The following is a 24,640-nucleotide window of genomic DNA, read 5'->3' on the forward strand; positions in this document are numbered from 1 at the left end:
CATAACAAAATTCGCAATACATTGCGTCTTAGAATAAACTTAAAAGTGTATTAAAAATCAAACCACAAGTTATTTTTAAAAGTCGCTGAACAAATGTTAGTTAGTATGAGGAGTACAGCCTACAGTTTAATTTTTTGCTCATATTACAGGCCACACCCGGTATAGTGTGAAATGGGATAAGAGATAAACCCATTTGTGTTATGGACAAAATTTGTAACAAAAATCTAGAAATGTGGATTAACACCCCACATCAACCATAGTCGAACGCAACATCTCGGGGTCCTATAGCGTTACGCTACGTCTTACGTAGGCGAACAACGCGCGAACGCGGCGCGGCCTGACATTCGCGTGCAAATCGCGCCGCACCGCGTTCGCAACGAGATCGCTTACGTAGGACACTTCTATGGGCATCAAAGGATTGATTTCGCCGCGCCGCGCCGCGCCGCGTTCGCGCGTTGTTCGCCTACGTAAGACGTAGCGTTAGAATCAGTGGTAGTTTTTGACATGTATAAGTGCATTGTAATATGCCTAAATTAAATTATAAAGACTTTCTCTTTCACTGTCACAGAAGCATCGATTTCATGGTTTCCACAGATGCTTCTAAACCAGCCATTATGTAAGTGTGTTCCGCGGAACCCTAGGGTTCCGCGACACCCCTGCAGGGGCTCCGCAAGAATTTAGAACACTATGCTTTAGTCGCCTCGAAAAATGTTATGTAGGGTTAGGTAAAATTTTATGTACAATGTAGGGTTCCATCAAATAATCCGCTTACCAAAAGGGTTCCGTCAAAAAAAAAATTGAGAACCGCTGTTCTAAACTATTGGTAGGTTAACCTAGGTCAGTATAAGATAACTTAACAATGCATAATTATACGTATTTTATGTTTATCCGATCTGATAATAATACCTAAATAGACAGCTGACGACATACCCCGCCGCTGTTGCGACTTGCAAGGGCGGAACGAATCGCTCTCAATATATTCATTAATTTATACTTTATACAATATTGGACAGTTAGGTATTTTAGTATAAGTCATATAACCACCGAATGGGCCCTACGGAAGACCAGCGCTGGCCTTATAGTTAGCATTATGCTGAGTTGGGTCCATTTCGTGATGCACACTTATTGATGTCTTATTTCCTTGCTGTTGTTGTCTGTACACGTTAGTACATGTTTTGTGAACGTCACGAAATCTTTTATCTTACCTTATCTTATATCATAACTGTAAGGTAAATGTGGCTAATTCCGTCATAGGGACTATTCCGTCCACTAGCGTTTTTCTCAAACGAACAAAATTGATAATTTCATCGACAAAGCAGCGATTGCTTTTAGTTTCAGCAATCAATAACAAATGATTTTTTTTTCCTACGATTGATAATCAATTAAATATACCTACGCTTGTAGACAGAATAGCCCCTATGGCGGAATTACCACACTTATTCAAAATAAGCATACTGGCTGAAATACACCGAAAAAACGAGTGCACAGTGCATTCTCTGGTAGAGTCCAGCTAAGCAAACTCTGCAGGGCCAAAGTGTGGTAGTGTTACTATAAACATCATAATATATGTAATAGGAATTTGACGTTTGAGATGGCATTCCACACTCTGTCGCTTGCGAAGCTGGTGCAGTTAACTTGGTCTGGTCTTGGGCTTAATTTTACGGTACTTACTTTTTTTGTAAAATCATGGGATTAGTTATCAAGCAGACCCCAGGCTCCCATGAGCCGTGGCAAAATGCCGGAATAACGACAGGAAGGAGACAGATTTACTTTTTTTCTTGCGGTTTTTATGAAAACTGCAACCGTTAAAGATTGCAAAAAGACATCCTGGCTGAAATATCGCCCAGAAAAAACAAGTGCATCCTAAAAACCAACTTAACTTTGCCGGTGGTGAAAATTCGTGCTAAATTTTGCGGTACTATTTTGGCTTGACATGTGAGTTGTAGCGCCACTGTCGACGGTAATGTTGAGTGGTGCTCTAAATGTCAGGGCGCGCTGCGACAGTTTTTTATTTGGATAAAAGAGCTTCCTGCTCCACCCATCGGATCAGCACCTTTGTACATACCTTAGCGCAGAGTTGTGGATGTTTAGAGGCGGCAAGGAAGAATAAGTATTTTCATGTGCTGCCATTTTGACGTGATAAGGTCTTATAAATCGATGAACACCGGTGGCATGCATGAACAAGTGTCACGTCGTGGACAGATCTCCATGGTAACGTTGTGGACGGATCTCCATCCATGGTAACGTTACTGCCACTTATTCATAAATATTTTCTTGTGACGTTATCACCAAAATTATTGTCCGTAAACCGACTTTACAGACAAGTATTAGATTTTTTTAGGTTTATTTACGTTATCTGTTGTTTTCGCAATTATTGATTAATATGAAACTGGTTTTATTCATAATGGAAGTTAGGTATATCGCGCATAGTATTCTTTTTATCGCATTAAAGTTACACTATTACAATTCGAAAGTTTCGACACTGAGGTGGCCCACAGGACTAGGACAAACGGGTGTGGATCTTTTTTGGTTTACGAATTTTAAGATTAATAATTATTAATAAAATCCTCGTGAATTAAATACTGTTAGTGCCAATGCCAATAAGTATAAATAATAACGTTGTAGAGTGTAATTATAAATTATAATAACAACAATATAGTTTTTGTTGAACAAATGAGGCCTAATAGCCCATTAACAAAATTTTGTATGTAAGAGGTTTAGGAACGCTGTCGCGTATTAGTCTTCCAATTTATGTAATTTATGTTTTCCTAAATCTGATATTGTGTTTTTTAGTATTTTTTTTTTAATTTCAATTACTACTTTTACTATTGCTGCTCTGATTCTTTATTTACAAGATCATAACCTTATTAGGTACCTAAGCTATCAGCTTGCAATTTTTATTACAATCATAAAACCATTTCATATTGGTCGACTTCATAAAAAAAAAAATTTCTATGTGAGAAATAACATTATCAATATCAATCACGCATATAATTCCTAATTAGTCATATACAGAACACGGAAATTAATACCTACAATCAGCTCTAGCCCTTCCTATGCCCACAAAAAGATACTTTATCGTAGCAATGATTACTGGCCACTTTCAATACAGCTCTACAGCAACGCCCATATAAAAGACCCAACGCACCGCTGGACAGCATTCAGTAGCTATCTAGCAGTCTGACAAGAAGTGCAAGATGAGATTTCTGGTAAATTTCCTTATAAAAAAAAACAAAAGTGATAACGGGTTACGAAATTTAAAGTTAAACAAAAAACCTGAACGCACCCTTAAGTTTTTATTTGCTCGTTTTCGAACGCGTTCCATTTTTCCCGCGTAAATTTGAGAAGTGATTTTTTTTAAGTGTTCAAAGTGGCCAGTACACCGTTATCATTTTACGTCAAATGCGGATGAAACCTTGCTACATCGAAAGCTGCATGTTACTGTCGTTTTTGGATGTGATAAAAATATATAGATGGTCAAGCAAATCTTGCCAGTAAAAAAAGGCGCGAAATTCAAATTTTCTATGAGACAATATCCCTTCGCGCCTACATTTTTCAAATTTGCCGCCTTTTTCTACTGACAAGATCTGCTTGACCAAGTATATATTTAATTGATTTGGCAAGGTTACATGCGTATCTATTTTTTGCATAATATTCAATAGTGTCATAAAAACTGTTTTACTGCATTGTCATGTGAACTGTAATAACATTTCGGAACTGATTTAGTGTTGTTCACGATTTGCATTATGTTAAGTAGTTTATACACATGTCAATCTGTCAATCAAGTTGCATATGCCACATTCCTATTTTAAATTTCTTTGAACCGGTTTATTTAACAATTAGGCTACTTTTAAAATAATATGAACTTGAGTTTTATACTTTACTAGCGACCCGTCCCGTTATATTAAAAATAATCAATTTACCGAGTTGCATTACAAGTAACTGTATCCACACTTAAAAAATAACTAAATTATTCAAATCACCGTTTAAACATAACTCGTTATTTATTTACAGCCGTTACAATTAAACAATAACATCGTTATTTCTTCTCGAATAAAAATAAACATTCAAAATATAGAACATATCACCGGCCGTTTAAATTGACAGCTGCCATATATCAAATGCATTCGGATTAATTAAATCTGGACCTTAATAGGCGGTAATAAAGATTGATATGGTCGCGTAATGACAATTGTATGTGAAGGTCGAGCAACGCGACGATGTTCGCATATAAAATGTATCGAATACGTGATACATATTGAAAGAGTTGAAATGTATTGTACAGGTAGTGGAGATATGTCTTTTTGGTATAACGATGTCTTTTTGTATTTGCCAAAAGAAAAAAAATAGGACATTTCTCAATAACCATTTCTTATAACAATTCGGGATAACATATTGATTCATAAAACACGAGGCCGTATAACATTCCTTCAAATGACTCCTGTCTGTCCGTCCGTCTATCTGTCACCAGGCTGCATCTCGGAACTTCAAGCTTTGGATTAGTCTTGAATATTTTATACATTTATTCTAAAATATGCAGAAATGAGGACCTTCCCCCTTGTCTGTTCTTGTGTTTCGTTCGTTCTTTTTGATACATATTGTTTGACTTACAGATTTGAGAGAGTTTGTCCCTTAACATGTAGGTGCCTATAGTTTTCCTCCAATTACCTTAGTGAGAACCTATTTTCCACCGAATCTAAACTTCACGATTGTTCTAGGAATCTAGGCTATTACCTAGGTACTGGTTGTATTCCTAAACCTAGGGCGTGGTCGATGTCGCAACAGACACTTGGAATTGTCGCGTAAATTTGTAGTCATGTCGCAATGCGTAAGTTGTGATTTAGATTAGGGCATTTGTCTTTATAATGATACGTAACATTTAAGGGGTTGGTCAGGTAGATGTGATAATATGTCCTCCCAGACGTATCCGTCGACGGCTACATCCTGACACATTCAATTAGCTAATTACATCCACTTGCCTTCCCTTTTTAGGGTTCCGTACCCAAAGGGTAAAACGGGACCCTATTACTAAGACTTCGCTGTCCGTCCGTCCGTCCGTCCGTCTGTCACCAGGCTGTATCTCACGAACCGTGATAGCTAGACAGTTGAAATTTTCACAGATGATGTATTTCTGTTGCCGCTATAACAACAAATACTAAAAACAGAATAAAATAAAGATTTAAGTGGGGCTCCCATACAGCAAACGTGATTTTTGACCAAAGTTAAGCAACGTCGGGCGTGGTCAGTATTTGGATGGGTGACCGTTTTCTTTTTGCATTTTTTTCCGTTTTTTTATGCTTTATGGTACGGAACCCTTCGTGCGCGAGTCCGACTCGCACTTGCCCGGTTTTTTTTTAACTAGGTTGGTTAAGTGAAGAAAAAATATATAACGAAAACAATATTAAAACTAAAGTTAAAACTAGAAATAAAATAAAAACTTTCACCTGCCGGCCTATTTATGTATAGCTTTATCCATGTGAAAAAATACCGGTAACTTTTTAAAGTTTTTCAAAGATATCTTTTACTAACTATCTCGTAATCTTTATCTAAACCAGAGCAACCAAATTTAGGCCATTGCCACAGGTTCAACAGCTGTGCGATGTCGTCACATTCCTTTTCTGGGAAACAATACGTGTTTAAAATAAATCGTTTGCCATTACCGCCTTGTATTAAAGAAGGACATATGTAACATTACAACAGAACCAGAGAGACCTAAGGGCCACCGTATCAATCAATCAATCAATAAATCAAAATATGTATTTGCATAAATAAGGGTACAAAACAATTGGTAGGTATACTAAAGCAGGCCACTGACTAGCCTTCCAAGTGGATGCCGTTACAATGGATTCATCCAAATGGACGGCATCCTAATATTAAACGTTGTACGTTTTTGACATTCACGGACCGATTATGGATTGCAGCCACACTATTTGGACTGTTGGAAGGCTATATATCTATTTATTTAGAAATTTAATTCAGGCAACAAGGCCCATATTACAAATACCTTACAGACTAACATACTTACATATGTATTTACACACATACATACCATACATACATACATATTGAAACTGCTTACAATACAGGATTTCCAATAAGCAAATGCATACATTTCTATACGTCTTAAACTCTAGCGTCTTGTACACGTATTTAATTACACAAACGGGTCTTTTTGTGACCACAGCTGGTGCAACTCAGCTGAAAAATCGGAATTTTACGAGTAGGTAGGTAAAAACAATGAAATTATATCGCGGTAGACACGTTTGTGTAATTAAATATATTCAATAAACTTTAATAATAAACATCAATTAACATTCGTGCCCCGAGCTAGCACAGGTATGCTTATAATAATTCCTTTGGGAGCGTTTTTAAACAATAGTGGCATTACAACAACCAATAATCAAAGCGCAATGCAAAACTGTTTGCCACATAACGCAATTCGCCTATTAACTGCTGTAGTAACGTTAATTCTTCGATGAAATTGGGTTATTTTTTATACGTATTGGACTGCAATTATCATAAATTTGGTTGGAATTTAGGTATCGGTGTGTTGATTGATGTAAAACGATTTTGATCGTAAGATTACGTTTCAACAAAAAATAATGTACCATCGCCATCAGACTTATCCACACCTGGCATTTTGCCACGGGTCATGGGAGCCTGGGGTCCGCTTGACAACTAATCCCAACAATTGACGTAGGCACTAAACTGCAAAACGTAATTCGAGACCAAAAAAAGTAAGACAATTTTGCCACTGTAATAATTTGTTTGTAAAATAGTAAATTCCTTTTGATAAATAATCACGCTAAGATAATTTATTTATTAGTAATTTTCCTCCTACGATTTAAAAAAGTACCTAGTAAAAAGTGCTAGTAAAAAGTGGCAACATTGTCTATCTTTTTTTGGTCTTGAAATACGTTTTGCAGTATAGTTTATACGAAAGCGACTGCCATCTGACCTGCCAACCCAGACGGAAAACTAGGCCTGGGGTTAGCCCGGTTTCCTCACGATGTTTTCCTTCGCCGAAAAGCAAATGGTAAATATCAAATGATCGTACATAAGTTCCGAAAAACTCATCGGTACGAGCCGGGGTTTGAACCCGAGACCTTCGGATTGAAAGTCGCACGCTCTTACCGCTAGGCTACCAGCGCTTCAGATATATTTTTTCTAATAATCTAATACCCTTAACCGAGCAATTCTTGTTTACTTATTTATTTATTTGTATGTAAATATATTTCGGGGATCTCGGAAACGGCTCTAACGATTGCGATTAAATTTGCTATATGGGGGTTTTCGGGGGCGAGAAATCGATCTAGCTAGGTCTTATCCCTGGGAAAACGCGCATTTTTGAGTTCTAATATGTTTTCCAAGCAAAGCTCGGTCTTCTAGATATTAATAATAAAATACACAGACAGACAATGAGGTAATCTAAAAAAAAACTGATTAAACGGTCTACTGAGCTAAGGAAGTAACAATGCAATTGTAACGTAATAATGAATACATAGGATATTGCGAGCGGATGGGATTCGCATGCTTACATATTTATGGACGCGTTTCCGTTTTAGCTCGGTAATTAGATTAGTGGCTTGCATTTAGATGAGATTGAGTAAATAGTGTTTATTGAAATGAGAGACTTAGGTATTAGTTTTAGTTTTGTAGGTAGTTTAATTTTAGGTTACCTTTTATTCTAAGTTTGTTATTATTTATGTTTATGGTTTCAATAAAATATATAATGAGAGACTTAATTGGTTACTTATTTATGAGTATTCATTTTGATCTTACCTAAAGTTGGTCAAGCAGATCTTGTCAGTAGAAAAAGGCGGCAAATTTGAAATATGTAGGCGCGAAGGGATATCGTCTTATGGAAAATTTGAATTTCGCGCCTTTTTCTACTGACAAGATTTGCTTGACCGTCTATAGCTTACAATTTGTTTAGCTCAATTTTAAATTTCGTGGCTGCCTTTTTTGCTGACCTGACGAACCAAATTTTAAACGGAACCCATTTATGGCCATCTCGCGGGTTTCATCATCATCATCATCACAGGATAAGAGAATGCATGGGAAGATATCTGCCGTCGCAAGTTTCTCGCGCGTCATATCTTTTGTTCCCTTCTAATTTCCTGAAGCCTAACCATCGTCTCCTTTCAGATCGCTTTCGCCGCCGTCCTCGGCTACGCCTCGGCCTCCGCCATCCTGCCTCTTGGCCTCGGCATCAACGCCGGTGACGCGCAAGCGGCCGCCATCGACGCCACCGTGGCCGCGCAGGACCACGCGCGCGCCGCGCTTGAGGGGAATCTCAGGGCGAACGAGGCCGCCGTACAGTGGAACACTGAGGCCGTCCGCCAGGCCGCGGAGACCACTAGGGATATCAATGAGAACGCTTACTGGAATGGCGTCGCCGCTTCCCAGGTTTGTTTATTTTATCATGGTAGACGGGAGGAGACAAATTGCTAAAGTATGTCGGAAAACTTGCTAAATAGCATAGTTGGGAACAACGAGTTTCCGAAGGGCAAATTATTATGCTCCAAAACCTGCTAGATTTAGCACGTAAGTTGTCAATTTTAACGTTCCGAATCCGTCAAATTTCTAAATGTTTGCACGATTAAAAAACCGCTTGATAAAGGTCCCGAAAACACCACAAAATTGAGCAAGGAAGTAAACACAAATATTCCTGATTTGATCAAACAAACAACCAAAATCAACAATATGGTGCCACGACCAAAATGGTTTCAAAACCGCTCGGGTCCCAAAATCAAGTAGCACAATTAAACCTCCTAAAAAGACGTCTCAATTAATTTCAGAACGTCGTAGCCGCCGCCCAATCGCAAGCGGCCGCCCTGAACGGCATCGCCGCCGCCCGCGCCGGCCTCTGGGGCGCCCCCATCGCGCCCCTCGCCCCCGTCGCCGCCTGGGGCGCCCCCCTCCTCCACGGCGGTCTCGGCATCCACGGCGCCGCTCTGCGCGCGTGGTAAAACCGAACTGACGGCGCTAACCAGAGAAGGCTTGGGATGTTTTGTTAAAACATTCTAAAGGATTTATCAACTCGTTTCACATTGCTGTAGGCACCGTGTAGTTTATGTGACTGCTACATAATGAAAGGCATTAAAATACGAGTGTGGATTTATGAAACGACCGAGGTGAGTTTCATAAAAGGAACACAAGTGTTTTAATGCCTAATTATGTTTAGGCCTTTGACACGCTCGAGAAATCTCAATGCGATACAGTCATTTTAAAAAAGGCGGCTGTCAAACGCGCTTTAATATCGCAAAAAAGTCACGTGTAAAGGATTTTATAGCTAATCCTGATCAAATTATGGTGTGTTTATAGCAGAGCTCAAAACTGAACTCTAATAACAATTATATAAAGTTCAAATCACTGTAAACTACACCATATTCGCAATCTAAGCTAGTCGCATCTTTACTTAAATTCGACTATGGTCAGTCTATAGTGGGCTTTATATCAATGTATATAAGGTTCATGTTTCTCTGGTTAGTTATACGTACGACTGGATCTGATAGGAAACATGATTGCTCGACGGAAAAATAAACGGTCTCATTTAGTAACTCTCTTTGTAGATACCATAATGCCATCACTGCCAAAGTGTAAATAAATACACATTTTTAAGACGATTCTGACATTTTATTTATCCTATTCCCTTTACCCTATAGGCCAACTAACACCATCCCACTAACCCGGGGTTATGCAGTCAAACCGTTAACTCAAATTGTACTGGTAACCATGGTATGGTAATATCAGGTTTAATCGGTTAACCCCGGGTTAGTGGAATGGTGCAAGTGGGCCTTAGCGGCACTTGCACCATCCCACTAACCCTGGTTATGCAGTTAAACCGTTAACCCAGTGTCAAATTGTACTGTTAACCATGGTAACTCCAGGTTTAATCGGTTAACCCCGGGTCAGTGGAATGGTGCAAGTGGGCCTTAGCGGCACTTGCACCATCCCACTAACCCTGGTTATGCAGTTAAACCGTTAACCCAGTGTCAAATTGTACTGTTAACCATGGTAACTCCAGGTTTAATCGGTTAACCCCGGGTCAGTGGAATGGTGCAAGTGGGCCTTAGAAGAGTAAGAAAATTTTAGCTCACAGAAAAAAATAAAAATAATAGAAAAAATAAACAAAACTAAAAAACCGGTCAAGTGCGAGTCGGACTCCTTACCATTATCAAAAAATCACGTTTGTTGTATGGGAGTCCCACTTAAATATTTATTTTATTCTGTTTATGGTATTTGTTGTTTTTGGTATGTGTGGTTGTCGTTAGCAACTGTGAAAATTTCAACTGTCTTTCTATCACGGTTCATGAGATACAGCCTGGTGACAGACAATCAGTGGAGTCTTAGTAATAGGGTCCCGTTTTTACCCTTTGGCTACGGAACCCTAAAAATGCTAAATAAAAATGCGCCTACGCCTGCGGCCGGCTTACACGCCACTCGCCTTTTTTGACCAGGTAATGGCTTTACTGAACCCTAAAACAGAGCAAGGCCAAAAACAACCAGCCAGAGACAAAACCCGATTCTTGCATAGTACACTTGCCACCAGATATATCTGAGCGGCCAAGGTGTTCACAATATCTGAACACGCACTCTAACGCCTTGATAATAGAGGCGTGCTCAGATATTTGTGAGCACCTTGACCGCTGCGACATATCTGATGGCGACAGTACCTAATAAAACCATTAAGAGCCAACAGGAGCGGTCATTTCTCCATACAAACCTACTCGACAGTTTCCTCCGTGGGTTTTGAAGCTAGAGCAATGTTTTTTTCAACACAGATTAATATTGTCAATATCTGTGTCGGACCGTTTAGCTTTTTTTGATATTTTTGTTTTTTAAGGCGCTAGATCCCTTCAAAAATGGCCTAATTGACTATGCCGCAATGAGAGGAGTGGTATTCAAAACTGATATGAATTAGCCAAAAAAGCAAAACGGTCCGACACAGATAATTTTACAATCATTTAGATTTCCAAATTTGGTTACGATTGGTTAAGTTATGGAGGAGGAAACAGTCGAATACGAAACCTCGATTTTTGAGATTTTTACGCAAGATTTTTCGCCTTGCCCTTATAGCGCTAGTTTTAGGAGCCGCTTCCGTTAGCGAGACGGGTATATTTACCTAAAATATTTAAATCTCAGCTCCTGTTTCGTCTTAAAGGGCCTTACAACGCCCAGATCTTAGCAAAGATAGCTAATGGTACCTACTTTAAAACCGGTATTTTGCTAGTACATTACTCGTAATTTTTTTTTTTTTTTTTATTATGCATGGGTTTACTCATGGCCACAGACTAGCCGAGGCGTAGACGTGGCCTACGATGGAGCGAGCTCGCCCAGAAGGTGCCTGTTCACTCTTGATTTGAAGGTTGCCGGGTTATAAGAGCACGGAAATATAGACGCCGGCAAGGAATTCCACTCCTTGGCAGTGCGCATAAGGAAAGTAGAAGCAAAGCGCTTCGTGCGAATTGGCCGAATATCTACCAAGTAAGGATGGAAACCGGCCGTGCGTCTAAAAGTCCGATGGTAAAATGGGGACGGTGGAATGAGCTCGTGTAGCTCTTGGGCACATTCCCCGAAGTGCAACCTGTAGAATACCGACAGGCTGGCGACTTTCCGCCGATGGGCCAAAGTCTGAAGCTTAGCCGTTAGCTTCTTGTCGCCAATCATCCTCCTGGCTCTGCGCTCCACTGAGTCCAAAGCGGCGAGTTGGTATTTAGCTGAGCCATCCCACAGGTGGCTGCAATACTCCATACACGACCGGACTTGAGCTTTGTAAAGTGTTAGAAGCTGTCCAGGTGTGAAGTATCGCTTCACCTTATTTAGGACGCCCAGCTTTCTGGCCGCAGTTTGTGCTTTAGACTCAATGAAGCTGCCGAAGCCGAGGACTGAACTCAGCTCCATGCCGAGGAGTTCCAGGCTGTCGGTAATAGGTACAGATGCACCCCGGAAAGAAGGAGTCAGGTCGAATGGACTCCGTTTTGCGGAAAATAGACACGCCTGCGTTTTGGAGGCATTGAACGTGACCAGATTGTCATCACCCCACTGGGAAACGAGACTAAGGGTCAAGTTCATTCGCTCAACCATGGCCTCTCTCTGTGAACGTATATCCTCCCTGCTGTCCCCTGCACTAGCCAAATATCTCTCAACAACCGTACTGTCATCTGCATAACCTACAATGCTGGGTTGCAGCATGTCGTTAATGTGGAGCAGGAAAAGGGTTGCGGAGAGAACAGACCCCTGAGGAACACCGGCGTCAATGGCCATGAGGTCCGAAGAGCAGCCATCAATAACTACTCTGATCGACCGTTCACTCAAGAAATCAGATAGCCAGCTACAAAAATCAGCAGGGATGCCGTAAGCAGGAAGCTTGCTAAGGAGACTTGCGTGCCAAACCCTGTCAAAGGCCTTCGAGATGTCCAGTGAAACAGCAAGCGCTTCACCGTTCCTCTCGATGGCCTCGCCGCAGCAGTGCGTGACATACGCTAAAAGATCCCCAGTAGACCGACCTCGGCGAAAGCCATATTGACGGTCACTGAGCAGATCATTTGCTTCGAGGTATGCCAGCAGTTTGCCGTTAAGTACCCTTTCCATGACTTTACAGAGCATGGAGGTAATGGCGATTGGTCGGTAATTGCAGGGATCAGCACGACTACCCTTCTTGGGTACTGGCTGCACGTTTGCAAGCTTCCAGGATTTCGGCACCGTTCTTGTTTGGAGAGAGAGGCGGTACAGGCGTGTCAGTACAGGAGACAACTCAGGCGCACACTGCTTTAGTACACGTGCAGGTATACCGTCTGGTCCATTGGCCTTATTCACGTCAATATATTTGCCTGAAGTGACAAGATAAATGACAGCTCGCAATACCTACTAATATTATAAATGCAATATTAACACTGTCTGTCTGTGCCTCTGCACCGATTTAGATGAAATTTGGTATAGAGATATTTATTTATTTCATCATCTCAGCCATAAGACGTCCACTGCTGAACATAGGCCTCCCCCTTGGACCTCCATACGTGCCGGTTGGAAGCGACCCGCATCCAGCGTCTTCCGGCGACCTTAACAAGATCGTCTGTCCATCTTGTGGGTGGACGTCCTACGCTGCGCTTGCTAGTCCGTGGTCTCCACTCGAGCACTTTTCGACCCCATCGGCCATCTTCTCTGCGTGCAATGTGGCCTGCCCATTGCCACTTCAGCTTGCTAATCCGGTGGGCTATATTTATTTATATTTATTTATTTACCATTGCTCATAAGTTAAAAAAAAACATACCAACCCCGTAATCACGCGAAAAAAAATTTACCCTGCCATAGAAAATGGACCAGCCTAATTTTTTTTTTGCGTTTTCGGGGTTGGACCCATAGTAAAAGTTGCTCAGTATAATCCCAAAACCTCCCTGGCAACGGGAATGCAGTTATTTTTTAGCCAACCTGTATAAAGGCTCCGTCACACAGGCGCATATTTCGGGTGGCACGTGAGCGCTATAAAACGCTCACGCTCCGCCCGGAAAAAGCGCCTGTGTGACAGAACCTTAAAGGAGACAGGGTATTAAACCTCCAACCACTTTTGACATTGACTGTACGCATAATTCCAGTAAATTGCGAGATAAATACGAACATACAAACACACTGAAAGCTCGTTGCCCCAGTCCTTATCAAACAAAGAAAATAACTAGACCTGCCCTATTTAAAAACATACCAAAAACAACCTTATTACCATACGTCGGACTCCAGCGGGCATTTTCGTGGCATGTCAGAATGATAGGTAAGGTTCGCAAATCAATCAATTCACTTTTGAGTATTTGTACTTAGTATTTGGTACCTAGTATTTATAATGTGAAATTCCAAATATCATAGCAACTAACTGCGTTAATGACGCATGTCAGCTATTTATTTGTTTTTAAGTGGCCACTTCAGTGGGCTATCAGTCATCACTTCAAAGAGTATTTACACATTAAAGATGAATAAATGATAACGGGTAACTAATTTAATTAACTATGTTACAAATACTAGGTACATTATAATACTCGTAAGTTAAGATTTTTTTGTAAACCTTACCTTGCCCTCAAACTGCCCCCTATAGTCCGACGTTTGCTTATTACATATCGCATAAAATCCAAATTTCAATAAAGCAAGTACTAAGGAATAAATTGCATAGAAACTTCAACCATATTTCCATGAAATAGAGTTCATTTTAATTTGCAAACAGAGTTTGTACTGTTCTTAATTTAAAACGACAAAAATGAGAGTCTAACGCGAACATCGAAGTTTGCAAATTGCGGGCATCTTTCTCTTTTACTCCAATTAAGGCGTGATTAGAGTGACAGAGAAAGATGCCCGCTTGTGTTCCCTTTTGCAAAAACGGGAAAGCGCAATTGTTCGCATTAATATTCAGAGGAATGTGACCTTTATGGTAATGTGGTTAAGAACTAATTGCGGGCGTAGGCTGTATCTAGACTGCCTTGATGAGGGCGTAGGCTTTTGTACGCGGACACACGGGCTGCTAGAATAACGAACTAAATAAAAAATGGAATACAATATACCTACCACATTAAAATGAAATGTCGCCGTAATGCTTCGGTATATGGACGATTATTTTATTTATCTTACCTTCTTCTTCTTCTTTCCGTGCCTTTTCCCATTATTTGGGGTCGGCCCTATTTTATTTATCTTACCCCTAATGAAAAACCCTTTCAATCTTACCCCAACCCATCTTACACACAGGTATATAAAACAAATAGACGACATTCATGTACAGGGAAATGTCAATCAATCAGATACATACTCGTAGAGCCATAAGTGTGACCAAGATGGCGAATCACGCGATACTATCACGCCATGTTCTCCCGAATCCCTCCGAATTCTTCCGTCTCGCTCGCTCCTCGCTCGTCACACTCGGCCGGCTCCTTGGAGGATATAACCAACGGAGACGCCATGTCTAAAATTTTCGGTACAAAATGTCTGCCTTTTTTTGCGGGGGAGGGGCACATCAAATGTATAGGTACGTCATGTCAGATAAACGTCAGTCCATACATATGGTTGACATGAGGTTGACCATTGGCCGCCTATTTTCGACAGAGGGGAACGCCTGTTAATGGCGGCTCCATTGTTAATTACTCCGAGGCCGGCTCATTCGAATAATGAGTGGGAAAAGCGCGCAAGGAACACTGAGATAGACGAGCGACTGAGCGAGTTAAATCATCAGTGAGTGAGTTCAAGCAAAAGATATATGTAATGTAGTTCATTTAAATCACTCCCTCGTGAACGACACATGTCCTAAATTAGTCAATTTTCATCCAATAATTATATTAAGAACCGTGGCTTTTTGTCCCACATCCTAAATGTGATAAAGGTTTTTTTTTGTTTGTCATTAATTACGACCGTATGTCTCAATAGGACGGCTGCAAATGTAGATCGCCTTGAGTCGGCACTCGGCATGTATAAATGTAATAATAGTATAAACAGTATTACAGCTAATTGAGTTGATCTCACCCGATAAATGCTAGTGGTCAGTAATTTTAATTGCTCACATTATGTACACGTACTAGTGATACAAAAGACTCGAGCCTTTGGAGCTCTTTTTTAGGGCTCGCCTCATCTCTTGACGCCTAAAAGGCTTAAAGCCTATTTAGATCTTTAGCCTCCGAGCCTAGTTCTATTTAAGAGCCTAAACTCTTGGGGCTAATAACCTTATTAAGCCCCTAAAAAAAGCCTATTTAACTCTTTAGCCCCCGACAGGCGTGGCTCACTCCGCGATTTCGTCGCTTTGCTACAGGTAGCTAAAAGTACATCCGTTCGACCCCAATTTTAGGTTTTGCCATAAGCCGCACGTGACGCTGTCGCCACCTAGCGGCTATATCTGTGCTGATCGTGACAGACGCGTTTTGTTAGAGAGTGAGTCTTCTGTACCTAGTACTATTATTTATTCTGTGCCCCCGAGCCTAGTTCTAAATAAGATCCTAGACTTTTGGGGCTAATAACCTTATTAAGCCCCCAGAGTCTAGGCTCTTAAATAGAACTAGGCTCGGAGGCTAAAGAGCTAAATAGGCCTTTTAGGCGTCAAGAGATGAGGCGAGCCCTAAAAAAAGAGCAAAAAGGCTTGAGTCCTTTGGATCACTAACACGTACAGATGTAGTGCATAATTGTTTTCCATCGTATTTTCTCGGAAACGTTCGTATTTGTCATGCTACTTCAGTCAACGTCAGTACTTTTTGTACCGAGACCGATTCAAAGGCCCATAACACCGCAACAACAATAATATATGAGAATCTCGTGAAGGCCGAGAAGGACAAGTCCAGTAAGTGCCTAGACTTGGCTCACGAGATAGCCGCCATGTGGGCAGTGTTGCCAGATGAAATCTGAAATATTCAGTAGAAAAAAAATCGGTTTAGCAGTAGATAGGGGAAAAAAGCAGTAGATTTAAAAAGTGATGACTGCAATAGGTAAAATTGAACAAAAAAATGTATGCTCTGACCTGACACCAACCTCCCATAGAACATTTGATTTTTTTCCTTTTTAGGCCTCATTTGCACGGGAGCTTTTTCACCGCGCGTTAAAAAAGCGTTTGAATGACACAAATGGATACTCATGTATGTGTCGGCGGCCGATCGTAAGATCATGCATATCGTGAAATTCCTAGGCATATCGTGAAACGTGATAATCATTAACTCGTTCCCTGAGTGAGTGAGTGGAGTATATTTCTGGGCAGTTTGCCCTTCGGGCATCTGAAGCAACCTAACGAACCTATCTTACCTATATATTGGTTTAATGTGATTATACTCAAAACAATATACTGGAACATTACGATCTGCCTGATCTTACGATCGATCGGCCCCCGACATATGTATTCACACGAAGGCGGTTAATAACCGCGGCGCTTTTTTATCGAGCACTGTTCACTAGACGACACGATACGACGGTATAAAGTAACTAGATGATCCGGTCACGACGAATAATCATTCGTTTTCGAAAAATCAGTTTAGCTCAGCAGCAAAAAGCAGTAGATCAGTAGATATTTTTAAAACCAGATCTACTGCTTAATCAGTAGATCTGGCAACACTGCATGTGGGATGATTATTGTCCCGATAGTTGTTTCAGCGAACGGTCTTGGGCCCTGCCCCGCTGCCGGCGGCACCCTAGGTTAGGTTTTTTACACTGTGTTTATACGTATTTTTTATTGTTTTGTGAGTTTTATATTTTACTTTTATATTCATATTATAAAATCCTAACCTAAGATAAATAAAGAATAATAATATATATAGTAGAATCCTGGCAAAAAAACAAAATCTCGGACGTTTCAGTAATCTTACCCCGGACACAATAAAATGATGGCTTGTCTTAAGTATCCAGATATTTCGCTTTAAAACCCTCGTCGGACGTATTTGCAAGTGCGAGACCGGAAAACCTTGAATAAAGCTCCTCTCACACGATGCATCCCTGTAAATCTTACCTTTATTCTCCATATGGCTCTTCAGCTGTTCCGCCTTCGCCTGTAGCTTGGTCTGCACCGTTTCCGCGCCCTCCTTCATTTTGGCCAGGATACCTACAAACACCATATGCTTAACCTAACCCAAACCACAAGCGAAAGCGGTTTAAACTAGGGGACCATAGGCTATGTGCTCCGGTGTGAGAGCGAGACTCTGATATACGTATACAGCCCGCATGTCCCGCTCGCACACGGGAGTAGCGTGCAAATCTGCATCCAATATAAAGATCTCTTAAAATTTAAGGATCACGCTAGAAGTGGCAAATACATGAACATTTGTGAACTTTGTAATGTTTGACATCTGTCAAATAGTTTATGAGCTGTCAAATGTGAAGCCATATAATTTAGGTATGTCCACAGGAGAGATTTGAAAATAATTGTTGTGTATGACCCAAATAGCAAGATTGTGATTTGGAACAGAAAAAACATAATACAGTACTGGCCCAGTATTTTCGGTCATAATACTTAAGGTTCCGTCACACAGGCGTATTTTCCGGGTCGGGGCGTGAGCGTTTTATATGTAAAAGCGGCGCGCCCCGCTCACGCGCCGCCCGTAAACTACGCCTGTGTGACGGAGCCTTTAGGGTGGTATTCCACTTGTCCAATGCGCATTGCGTCTCACTCTCTTATTAAGCAAAATGTGAGATGCAAATACCTACACATTGGACCAAGATATATATGGATTACCAACCTTAGGTATTACTTGCTAGGCTTAAAAAAAGTCGTACACAAATAAGTAATATACTTTTTCTCAAAAATGGACGGCAAAGTCGACTTTGCCGTTTAAAAAATAGGTCGCGAAGCGCGGAGTTTATGGTCAGTCAAAAATTAAAAAGTTAAAAACATTGCAGTCTCGATTTTGGGACTGCAATGTTGCATACAAATTCCATTATTTGTCGAGTTCCAAACTTTTTAAAAGTTCGAATGGCCATTTCAAATGAAGGCACAGGCCCATTAAACAGCCAAACAGATGATTAGTACCGCGACTATTTAGTTGTCTCAAATAGGTTGGCGTATTTTCGGCAGAAAAATACACTTCTATTTTTTTATTAAAAAAATAAAAAGGCGGCAAGGGCTTTTCTCTGTGAAAATATATACGTAAGAACGTTGCTTTTGTAAAATGTTTCTATGATATTTATGTTTCTTGCACCATTTTTGAGAAAAGCACTATATATGACTCGGCTGGAAGGCTACTTGCTGGCTTCGGATTCAATTAAACGGACTCCCAAGGTCGTCCGTTTAAAACGAATCCTCAGCCTGCAAGTAGCTACTTCCGAGCCTCGACAATAATGTACTATACCATGCTTGTCTTTCTCTTTCAATATCCTCTCCATATCGCCGGCCTTGTCTTTCACGCGGCCGAAGAAATCTATCCGTTTCAGTCAGCGTGCAATACACAATGTAATTTTACAGGGCTTGAATTTATTGCTCAATTGCTTATAAAAATACAGACAGGATAAGGACAGGATGAAAAATTCAATTTGTACCGAGAACGATACAAAATAATATTTTTCAAATGATATATTTTAAAATATATAAAATAAAATAAAACTACTCGATGCTAGATGTCGACTGCGAAAATAATAGTCGTTTTGGTACAATCAGCCAAGAAAGTGGTCTACCAGTTTTCGACTCTATCAATCAGATGATAGAGTCGAAAAGTGGTAGACCACTTTCTTGGCTAACTGTACCAAAACTGATGTATGGACTATGGAATGAGCACTCTTGTAGTGGGTGCGCTACACGTACACTAACACTACCTTAAGTAAGTATAAAATATATATTATGTATATTGTATATTTATTTGTGTATTCGGTTTTGTTGTAATAGTTATATAAGTAGTATGTAATATGTGTGTTTGTGTTTAATAGTCTCCATATTTCACTCCGTGCACTACCTGTTGACTTTTGTTTGAGTTATACATTTCCTGCTACCCAAAGGTTGTCTGGAAGAGATCGCTTTTTAGCGATAAGACCGCCTGTTGTTACCGGGTTCTATTGTAACACTAAAATTTCTTTGTAATTTTACATGTATGTAAGATGTATGATTATTGGTGCAATAAAGAATATTTACTTACTTTACTTACTTAATTTAGCCCTATATACGCTCTTACATCATATTATTCAAGACATTATAGATCGATACTCCAAGCAAGTAGTTTAATTCAACGTCCCACCTCACATGGCGATCTTGCCAGTGCGGCCTTGTACAGGCCGTGCCAGCCAAGAAGAAACATCGTTCTTACTGTATTTCTCTATGGTCTTCTTCTTCTTCCTCGCGTTATCCCGGCATTTTGCCATGGCTCACACAGGTGCCTGGTGTCCGCTTGACAACTAATCCCATGATTTGACGTAGGCACTGTTTTTACGAAAGCGGCTGCCATCTGACCTTCCAACCCAGAGGGGAAACTAGGCCTTATTGGGATTAGTCCGGTTTCCTCACGATGTTTTCCTTCACCGAAAAGCGACTAGTAAATATCAAATGATATTTCGTACATAAGTTCCTAAAAACTCATTGGTACGAGCCGGGGTTTGAACCCGCGACCTCCGGATTGCAAGTCGCACGCTCTTACCGCTAGGCCACCGGCGCTTTTTTTTATATTTCTCTATACCTATTAAGTCACTACGCAGAGTATGGCTAGTGTTTAAAGTGTCACCCTGTAGGTTACATATAAAAGCGTTGCCCCTGACACCTGGATAAAGTAACTTACCGGATATTCTTTTGGTGGCATCAGGGCTGGCAGACTGCGTGAGGGCAGCCATTGTCATGTATTCACTGGTGATCAGACCGGCAGCCTGGCAAAAAAACAAGTATATGTTGTTTTCATCACACTTGCTCGAAAAATACCTTATTTCATGCAGGTGTATAGTGCGTAGCTTTCAAATAGAGCTCGACGGCTAATCCTTTTGTCTATTGTTAAGTTAAACCGCTCGTGCCACGTGCCACAACCAATTGGGTTTTCACAATTCCGTTTTTTCCTTTTGAGGTACGGAACCCTAAAAATCGAGCTGATGGCAGTTGGCAATGCTCACCTCTAAGGTCCCAGGGCTCATGGCTGAATATTCCTCGCTCAGCAATTCTACTATAAGTCCTTCGATGTCGAAGAACAGGATGTGGCTCTCTGGATCTAAGGACAAAATAAAAAAATAAATAAATATTGGGGACATCTTACACAGATCGACCTAGCCCCAAACTAAGCATAGCTTGTACTATGGGTACTAGGGGACGATATAAACATACTTATATAGATAAATACATACTTATATACATAGAAAACACCCATGACACAGGAACAAATATCTGTGTTCATCACCCAAATAAATGCCCTTACCGGGATTCGAACCCAGGACCATCGGCTTCGCAGGCAGGGTCACTACGTACTTGGCCAGACCGGTCGTCGAAAAAAGCCGTTCAGTGTTCGAATCTTCAATTATTTGACCAGACGTACCTCTTCTTTAGGTTTTAGTAGTAGTAGTAATAAAATTAGTGATACAAAAGATTCGAGCCTTTGGAGCTCTTTTTTTAGGGCTCGCCTTATCTCTTGACGCCTAAAAGGCTAAAAGCCTATTTAGCTCTTTAGCCCCCGAGCCTAGTTCTATTTAAGAGCCTAGACTCTTGGGGCTAATAACCTTATTAAGCCCCAAGAGTCTAGGCTCTTAAATAGAACTAGGCTCGGGGGCTAAAGAGCTAAATAGGCTTTTAGCCTTTTAGGCGATGAGGCGAGCCCTAAAAAAAGAGCTAAAAGGCTCGAGTCCTTTGGATCACTAAATAAATTACTTTATTGTACAAAAAGAAACATAAAACATGAAAGAACACACATCATTAGGCATTTTTTGGGTTTTTAGAATATTTAATACAATTAATCGAATTTAAAACTATCGTGAGATGTGGAGGACACTTTAAATGGAGACCTAGGCTCTCCGAAACATGTCGCGCGCGTGACTATACACACGTGAGTGAAACCATAAAATTAGCTTAAATTTAATACAAATATTGACGTCGTTTTCGCACCACCATCACCTAAATCACTTGTGTAACGGTGGAATTTTGCTTATAGAAATCTGATAAAAAGCGATCTTTTTTCACAGCTTAAGCAATTGTAATCTTGGCTAGGCGCCTTGTTCAATTGAATACCCCAGCGGTCGGCAATAAGTGGCCCGCAAACCTCTCACTTGCGGTCTGCGAGCCCCCCTGGCTATTTTGTATATAATATTGTCAAACAACAATGTCTGATAAAGTCACACATATCAACAAAAGTGTGGCCCGCGTCAACTTCCTTAACTACTATGTGGCCCTTGGCTGCTAAAAGGTTGCCGACCGCTGGTATACCCTACAGCAAGGACATAAGGTCCAATATCGTACCTTTGGGGTTGCTCCTGAACCCTTGCACGGTGAGTTGAGCCCGACGGGCCCGCGCGGGCTCGGCGAGCGGGCCGGCGCCGGCGCCGCCCTGGGGCGCCTGCAGCGCCGCGATGCCGCGCTGCGTGGCCGCGCGCATCGCGTTCAGGTTGCGGTGCCGGAGACCTCTGGCGACAATCAACATTAAACATGTCAAATAAAACTATTGATACGGATTACCTCTTCAAGCTTAGACCGCTGAACGAATTTAGTTTAAAGGACCATGGGCAACTTTGTATGGAGCCTGGACCCGACGCCGACAGAAATGAGAGTAAGATCATTAGATAGGTATTTACGAGTATATGTACTTCATTTTGTTCTATGGGCACCGAGCGGGATTCCATTGCAGAACTGAGATATTGGTAATTTAGCCAAAATGTCGCCACCCTTATTACCTAGGCAATAGACTGAGTAAGTAAATTAATTGCTGCGGGGTAGATGTTCGCGCACCGCCGAGCGAGCACGCTCCGCAATCGCCCGGCGGTGGACTCTATTGCCTAGGTAATAAGGTTGACGACATTTTGACTAAAATACCAATTACTCAGTTCTACAATGGAATTCCGCTTGGTGCCCATAGAACGAAATAAAGTACAGAGAAATACCTATCAAATGACCTAACTCTCGACTCTGTTGGTTTTGGGGAAATTTTGACGCATAGTCCTTTGGCATAGAGATAGCTCGAGTCCCGGGGAAGGACATAGGATAGTTTTCATATCGGAAGTCATCCCTAGAGTGAAAAGGTGGTTGAATTGAGAGAGTTATTAAATTGCCTGATAATTGATGTACGCAATTAAGCTTATCAAATTGAATGATTGCTACTACACTTTATCCAGGCGCTATACTTTAACTTCTGTCACTCCACGTAGACAAAGTCGCGAGCAAAAGCTAATGTGAAAATAAAGAGGAAATACCTGAAGAAATGCACAGCAGGGTTCGCGGCGCCTTGCAGGTCGCTGCCACCACCGCCTGCCGCCAAGGATCCTCCAAGGTCATCTGCTACCGTTTCGTCACATGCTGCTAGCACTTCTTCCGCTATCATACCTGCAAATATATAATGTTGTCAAATATAACGTTAAAAAATGTATGTAAAATAACTAAAAAAAATTGGTTATACATCGGTTGTCGATAACTGAATGCGAGACAAGCGGAAATCTGCTAATCTGGCATTTCGCTCATCTGACATTATACATTCCCACAGATGTAATGCACAATGTTTTCTATCGCATTTTCTGAAATACGTTCGTTTTCGTCATGCTATTTCAGTCAACCTCAGTAAGTACTTATTGTTCCGAGACTGGCTGAAATAGCAGGACACGTTCGTGCGTTTCTTTATATATCTTAAATTAGGCACACAACTTGTAGCCGAGTCAAATTAACATACGGAATAAGGTACAAACAGTGCAACACGCTCTCCAAATATCCAGTCTCCATCTGGCACACATAGACGGTGCCATCGCTACATCTGACCACCATTGAGTTAGGCTCATACTCTGTAGCATAGTCATATTAAAACTCTAAATATATCTGTGAAATAATAATACCGTGCAACACTCGATCTAGATGTCCAGTCTCCATCTGCCACACATAGACGGTGCCATCGCTACATCCGACCACCATGGAGTAAGACTCATACTCTATAATATACATACAATACAATACAATACAATACAAATACTCTTTATTGCACACCTCAATAAAATAAGACAATACAAAAGAAAACAGAAATACAGGCAGAGGTAAACAACAGGCGGTCTTATCGCTAAAAAGCGATCTCTTCCAGACAACCTTTGGGTAGCGGAAATTAATAAATTTACATATGTCAGTAGGTGTTGCAAGTGCAATGAAAGAAACTTATCACTAAATACATCGAAAACAGACAAATTACCATGCAAAAAATAAAAATAAACAGAATATAAAAATACATATACAATACATAAACATACTTACATAGACATACATAAATAAATACACATATTATATATAATATAATATAATATAATATAATATAGCAGTGTCAGCCATAGAGAAAGAGTAACCAGATAAAAGCATTAAGGAAGAGATAAGAAATGGAGTTTAAGTAGTCTCTTAAAAGAATTAGGAGACTGAGCGCACCTTAGGTCAAGAGGCAGAGAATTCCAAAGTCGAACAGCTTGAAAAGTATAGGAATTATTATAGTATTTTGAAGCGGAAGAGGGTACAGAAAGAATTAACTTCTGGGCGGACCTAGCGGAACAGAGATAACTGAAGCGATTTTTGAGATAGCGTGGAGTTGCAGGGTTGAAAAGAATAGAATATAGAAGGGACAAAACGTGAAAGTTACGACGGAAGCGGATAGGGAGCCACTTGAGCTGTGAACGGAAGTGAGAAACATGGTCATATTTGCGTAACCCAAATATAAACCGAATGCAGACATTTTGGATACGCTCAAGCTTATTAAGTTGCTCCTCAGTGAGATCGAGATAAGCCACGTCAGCATAATCCAGAATGGGGAGGAGAAGAGTTTGTGCGAGTGCAATTTTGGTGGGAATGGGAAGGAAGTTCCGTAATCTTCTAAGTGAGCCTACTGCCGCGAACATCTTCCTGCTGACTTCGCCCACCTGAGGTCCCCATGATAGAGTACTGTCGATGATGATGCCAAGGTTCTTTACTTGTTGCGAGTACGGAATTAGAACGCCATTAAAATAAATAGAAGGAACGCCAGCAAAGTCAATTCGGGGAAGCAGTTTTGGGCTACCAATTATAATGGCCTGGGTC

At 40.8% G+C, this 24,640-nt stretch overlaps 2 protein-coding genes across 2 annotated transcripts in view; one reads left to right on the forward strand and one right to left on the reverse strand.

The window, feature by feature from the left end:
- LOC134676832 (WD repeat-containing protein 7-like) overlaps positions 1-24,640 on the reverse strand; it is a 169,161-nt gene that overhangs the window by 121,769 nt on the left and 22,752 nt on the right. Inside the window, exons 21-26 of the mRNA XM_063535212.1 lie at positions 22,798-22,927; positions 21,851-22,014; positions 20,521-20,615; positions 20,199-20,283; positions 18,789-18,857; positions 17,453-17,545 (exon numbers count right to left, since the gene is read on the reverse strand). Coding sequence (XP_063391282.1) covers positions 17,453-17,545; positions 18,789-18,857; positions 20,199-20,283; positions 20,521-20,615; positions 21,851-22,014; positions 22,798-22,927 — 636 coding nt within the window. The remainder of the gene's footprint in view (positions 1-17,452; positions 17,546-18,788; positions 18,858-20,198; positions 20,284-20,520; positions 20,616-21,850; positions 22,015-22,797; positions 22,928-24,640) is intronic.
- LOC134676990 (cuticle protein 1-like) lies at positions 3,059-9,629 on the forward strand. The gene is made up of 3 exons (XM_063535363.1): positions 3,059-3,209; positions 8,149-8,409; positions 8,802-9,629. The coding sequence occupies exons 1-3, from the start codon at positions 3,198-3,200 to the stop codon at positions 8,970-8,972; spliced, it is 444 nt and encodes a 147-aa protein (XP_063391433.1). The 5' UTR covers positions 3,059-3,197; the 3' UTR covers positions 8,973-9,629.

Source organism: Cydia fagiglandana, chromosome 25 (assembly GCF_963556715.1).
Source record: "Cydia fagiglandana chromosome 25, ilCydFagi1.1, whole genome shotgun sequence".
Classification (NCBI taxonomy): Eukaryota; Metazoa; Arthropoda; class Insecta; order Lepidoptera; family Tortricidae; genus Cydia; species Cydia fagiglandana.

What these genes read in the sequence shown, in the direction of transcription:
- LOC134676990 (XM_063535363.1), top strand. An exon ending in ATGGCGTCGCCGCTTCCCAG is followed by an intron (nt 8,410 to 8,801) that starts GTTTGTTTATTT and finishes AATTAATTTCAG; the next exon opens with AACGTCGTAGCCGCCGCCCA.